The sequence below is a fragment of the Garra rufa genome, chromosome 23 (genome assembly GCF_049309525.1).
Source record: "Garra rufa chromosome 23, GarRuf1.0, whole genome shotgun sequence".
Taxonomy (NCBI): Eukaryota; Metazoa; Chordata; class Actinopteri; order Cypriniformes; family Cyprinidae; genus Garra; species Garra rufa.
Window position 1 is genome coordinate 11,734,679 of NC_133383.1, and position 6,000 is coordinate 11,740,678.

The 6,000-nt window shown below is 37.6% G+C and overlaps 1 protein-coding gene across 2 annotated transcripts in view; it reads right to left on the minus strand.

Moving 5' to 3' along the window:
- Positions 1-5,800, minus strand: part of sez6a (seizure related 6 homolog a) — a 66,855-nt gene extending 61,055 nt beyond the window's left edge. The window contains exon 1 of one of the 2 annotated variants that reach the window (XM_073829682.1): positions 5,421-5,800. In XM_073829682.1, coding sequence (XP_073685783.1) covers positions 5,421-5,505 — 85 coding nt within the window. In that variant the 5' untranslated portion in view covers positions 5,506-5,800. The remainder of the gene's footprint in view (positions 1-5,420) is intronic. The other variant, XM_073829681.1, reaches the window with a different exon arrangement.
- Positions 5,801-6,000: the final 200 nt, after the last annotated feature.

Sequence of the window (6,000 nt, forward strand, 5' to 3'; positions counted from 1 at the left end):
TGTTAATGGTGGATTTGTTTATTACAAACATGCAGATTTTCACTTCTCAAGGCATGAATTGATGGACTGGAGTCATGTGAATTACTGTGATCGGCTATTTGGACTCTCATTCTGATGGCACCCATTCACTCCATACAATCCATTGATGAGCAAGAGATGTAATGCTAAATTTCTCCAAATCTGTTTTGATAAAAAATGTAAAGGATTAGTTCACTTTCAAATTTCATGGTAATTTACTTACCCCCATGTCACCCAAGATGTTCATGTCTTTCTTACTTCAGTCAAAAAGAAATTAAGGTTTTTGAGCAAAACATTCCGGGATTTTTCTCCATATAGTGGACTTCAATGATGCCCAACGAGTTGAAGGTCCAAATTGAAGTTTCAATGCAGATTCAAAGGGCATCGTGGTTAAAAAGTATATAACTTTTAATTTTTTTTTTAAAAAGTAAAAAAAAAATGTGTTAGATAAGACACTTATTCTTCAGCTGGGATCATGCAGAGCCCTTAGAAGCTGCACTGAAACTGAAATTTGAAACCCGTTGGCCACAATTAAAGTCCACTATATGGAGAAAAATCCTGGAATGTTTTGCTCAAAAACCTTAATTTCTTTTCGACTAAAGTAAGAAAGACATGAACATCTTGGGTGACATGCGTGAAATTTGGAAGTGAACTAATCAATGGATTGTATGGAGTGAATGGGTGCCGTCAGAATGAGAGTCCAAACAGCCGATCACAGTAATTCACATGACTCCAGTCCATCAATTAATGACTTGTGAAGTGAAAATCTGCACGTTTGTAATAAAAAAATTCCTCCATTAACATCATTTTAGTTTATAATCTATAATAACGCTCCCTCCAGTGACAGTCCATTCCCTGTTGTCCTCTGGCAACAAAATCCAATGACATGTTTGTTAAGAACTGGACTTTTCTTCCACTTGATCTGTGCATATTTCTCTCCTGATTCAGTTAAGATGAATTTTCACTGGATTATGGACCAGAACCAGTGGTTTGAAGATAATAATATATCTAATAATATATGATGAAGATATTATAAATGTGCAGTTTTGTCTCTGGATTACTGTGATGTTTTTATCAGCTTTTTGGACTCTCATTCTAATGGCACCCATTCACTGCAGAGGATAAGCAAGTGATGTAATGCTAAATTTGTCCAAATCTGTTCTGAAGGAGAAACAAACTTATCTATACCTTTGATATCCATTCATTTTTGGCCAAATATTGCTTTTCTCTCCCATTTCTATTTGATGAATAAACTGGAAGTAATATCAGCCATGATTTTGAACCTAGGATCGTCGTTTGACTGGTATATTTACCCCTTTAGTGTAAACTAAAAACACATGTAAGTACATAAACCATCATCCCAGAAAAAGTTCTCTCAGAAGAGCCGAAAAACAGATTTTTCAGTTTTCTCTGATAAACAGCGAAGTGATGGTTGGCAACTTGGCCCCACCTGCAGAGTTCAGACAGCATGAGGATATTAGAGAGCATTCTGCCATAATGACTCTCATTTACAAGCCATAAACTGACAAAGCGCCAGACTAATTATGTCAACTAGCAGCTTCTGAATAGCCCTTGATCAAGCTAATCACCGGCAATCCAAAAAACAGGTGTTGAACATTTTTAAACCCTCCCCTGAAATCAGAGGTATGAAAGGCAGAAATTGAAACTGTCAGACTGTTTCCATGCTTCTGTTTTTGAATAGCCAGAATACGAGTGGATGAATCCTGCACAGAATTATGAAAGGATCTGATAAGAAAGCTACGGCGAAATGAATTCAGAAATAGACCTTCTGAAAGACCTAGCGCACGCTTTAAAATTACTTCACATACTTCTGCATGAAATAGAAATAAATTCCCTCTGGCTGCCTAAAAGACTCTTTCACTCGCAAAATGCTTCTTATAAAACTTCAAAGCGCAAAAAGTCATCATACAGTGACATTTACTGTATGTACCAACTAAAATGCACTTTTAAATATTATAAAACCTCATTTACTAATTTGGAAACAACATTAAAAATCAACCAACTGATGAAGAAATTAACACAGGTACAGTATGATATGCAATGCGGAAAAACATGCACAGTTTCGTAATTTGGACCACAAAACCAGTCGTAAGTAGCATGGGTGTATTTGTAGCAATAGCCAATAATACATTGTATGGGTCAAAATTATGCCAAAAATCATCAGAATATTAAGTAAACATCATGTTCCATGAAGATACTTTGTAAATTTCCTACCGTTAGTATATCAAAACTTAATTTTTGATTAGTAATATGCTTTGCTAAGAACTTTATTTGGACAACTTTAAAGGTGATTTTCTCAGTATTTAGATTTTTTTTTGCACCTTTCAGATTCCAGATTTTCAAATTGTTGTATCTCAGCCAAATATTGTCCTATTCTAACAAATCATACATCAATGGAAATTCAGCTTTCAGATGATATATAAACCTCAGTTTTAAAAAATGCAAGGTCAAGGTCAAAGTTTATTTATAAAGCACATTTAAATACAGCTGACACTGCCCAAAGTGCTGTACATGTTTCAATAAGAGAAAAAATAAAATATACACAGTACAAAAGTAGCAACATAAAAACGTAAGAATACTAAACTCAGCTCGTGTTAAAAGCCAATGCATAGAGGTGTGTTTTTAGGAGTGACTTAAAACTGTCAATGGAAGAGGCTGATCGAATGCTCAAAGGGAGCTCGTTCCAAAGTTTGGGTCCGGCGACTAAGGTTTTTTTCTTAGAGCAGGGACAGGTTAAAAGCTGTTGGTCACATGACCGCAAGGTTCTCACAGGACAGTGTTGAGTCAACATTTCAGACAAATACTCTGGAGCCAGGCCATTCAGTGATTTAAAAACTAACAGTAGAATTTTAAATTGTATCCTGAAGGGAACCGGGAGCCAATGAAGAGACTGTAGCACAGGAGTGATATGGTCATAGCGCCTGATGCCTGTTAGGAGGCGTGCAGCTGCATTCTGTACTAGTTGCAAATGACGAATGCATGCAGAATCAAGACCGTGATACAGAGAATTACAATAGTCCAGACGTGTAGAAATGAACATGTGGACTAGTTTTTCCAGCTGGTTAGAAGGCAGATATGGTTTCCCTTTAGCAATTAATCGAAGCTGAAAGAAGCTTGTTTTAACCACAGAGCTGATTTGTTTGTCAAATTTGAAAGAACTATCAATCATGACTCCAAGATTATTTACATGGGAGCTGAAGGGAACACCGAGATCTAGGGTCTGTTCAGAACTGCCGAACATAACAATTTCAGTCTTGCTCTCATTTAGGTTAAGGAAGTTTAGCTTCAGCCAGTCTTTCACTTCCTGGAGACAACTCTGCAAAGACTGCATAGAACTGCTTTCTGACTTAAAAGGCATGTAAATTTGGACGTCATCAGCGAAACAATGAAAAGAAATATCATATTTTCTAAAAATTGAGCCCAGTGGCAGCATATACAGAGAGAACAAAACTGGGCCTAGAACAGAGCCCTGGGGAACTCCACAGGTGAGAGGGGCTTTTGCAGATGAAAAAGGGCCAAAGCTCACAGAGAACTTCCGTCCTGTGAGGTAGGACCGAAACCATTTTAAAACCGTGTCCTTAATCCCAACACAGGATTCCATGCGTGATAATAAAATCTCATGATCCACTGTATCAAAGGCTGCAGTGGGATCTAGAAGCACCAAAACAGCTGCCTGGCCAGAGTCTGCCGTTAAAAGCAAATCATTAAAACATTTTAAGAGTGCAGTTTCTGTGCTATGGCACGATTTAAAGCCAGACTGAAATTTCTCTGATATTTTATTTGAATCCAAATAGGATTGCAGCTGAGAGAAGACCACTTTCTCTAGTACCTTTGACAAAAAGGGCAGCTTGGATATTGGTCTATAGTTAGACATAAATTATATATAAATTGACTCTTATGACTGGTTTTGTGGTCCAGGGTCACAAATGTCACTGAAAGTTTTATGCCATTTTCAGAAGATTTACAACAAAGAGCAAAGCAGCACTAGAAAGGCAGTAATATTTTTTTAAATCAATTTATTTTAATACTTAAGACTGCTATCAACCACCCTATTATGTTTATTCTCAAATACTATCACTTTGCTACCATTCAGTCATTTTTAAAAGCTTGCATAAATTATAATGTATTATTTAAAAGGGTGCATCTTTTATTAATGTTAAAGTTCATTTGTACAATTTCAGCTGCCACATTGAAAAATAACCCTTTAAAATAATTATAATTTGTACTCATAAAGCAAACATGAGTCCACAGGATAATACAGGAGGGCTGCATCTCATTATCCCAACACAACATATGGCCACCAAACATGCCATGTCACTAAATAAAATAAACAGCAACAATGCACTGATTTATGAAGCAGCTTTATTATATACAGTATATAAAAAAAGCCCTGCATCTTTTTATCAGTAACTGTTCAAATGACCCGAATAGGCTGAGATTATTTCGAGGTTATTGAACTGGTAAAAACAGCACAACTCTGCTAGTTTCATAAAGAGCTCTGTTCGGGACGGTGGTAATCTGATCTTCAAGATTAGTGTGATTATCTTGTGCTGCTGAGACTCACAGTACAATCACTCTGTCCCGTTGTAACACTTCGCCGATATTTGACTTGTGAAATTGAGGCTACTGATTTGATATAATATCTCATTTTCAAAGCGCAATATGATAAGGTTCGTCTCTCTCGAACAACGCAAATTGTTAGATTGTCAATTAGTCTTATCTTTTTAAATATATATAATGCAAGTGTAGTGATAATAGATATAAGTTCTCGTCGTGTTTTGTTAACATTCAGTACGATACTACCTTCGAACGAGTCGTAGTGAACGTACTGTTTCTATGGTTACCACCACAGATTAACACGACTTCTTTTCGCTAGCGTCCGTCTAAAAAGTGCTGCAAGACACTTGTAACTTTTGCGGTAGCTGAAACTTATATATTTTATTAAAATAATATTTTATTAATCGCAGGACAGACATTCCTGCCGTTGCGTAGTTTATTGTGTTGAACGCCGTTTCAAGTAAGTAGTTTAAATTTGAAAACGCGTCTAGAGACCCCATTTTGTAGCGCTGCGTCTGTTTTTTAACGCAATATCGCAATGTCAATGTGAACGGCCCCTTACTTTCTCACACCACTCTAGAGATTAAGTTTATGCATGACAGTCCTGACATATTTCTGTTAAATTACAACTCTAAACATATCCTAAACTGTCTCAATATGTTTGGAGTTTGCTATTGTAACGTTACGTGTGTGTGGAGAAATCCTTTACCAGTAAAGCCCCAGACAGTAGAATCCCAGTTAGTCACTGTGCCTAAGATAAATAGTCTAACTGTATTACATATAGCAGCATTAGTAGATTTAAGTACTTAAAAATTAACACTCACCTTGACACCGCGTGTAAATCACTGAAAGGCTCAGAAAGAGCAGCAGAAAGAGCCGGTTCGTTTGGAGCTCGATCCTTACGCACATACTGAAACGACTCCTCAGAACACACTACAATTTGTCCTTGTGTTAAACAATGCAGTGAGAATCACTCGAATGTCAAATAAAACGTCCGTAGGGATATGGGTTACTCGCGTCTTTCCCGGTGAATCGCGCAGAGCTCCGGCAGTAACGCAGAGAGCGAGCTCGCGGACTGTTATAAGCGGATTGCGCGGTGGAGGTTCAGCACCGCGGACAGCTCCAGTCAACCTCAGCGCGCCTGGACACTTTGGACAGCAGCCTGGCGTGCATCCAGTAGCTTTGGGCTTTTTTAGAGCAGCTGCTTTTGTGTGCGGAGAGGCAGAAGAGAATTACATCAAATACATGATTATCGTCTTAATGTAATGAGAACAAGTTCTATATAAACGTAACCCCTTGAGGATACAGACGTTTGAGAGGGTGGGGGGAGGGACAGAGTGAGTGGGCTAAGTTAGTTAAAATAATAGCAATGTTTTGAAAACTTTGGTTGGTTTTAAATTTGCC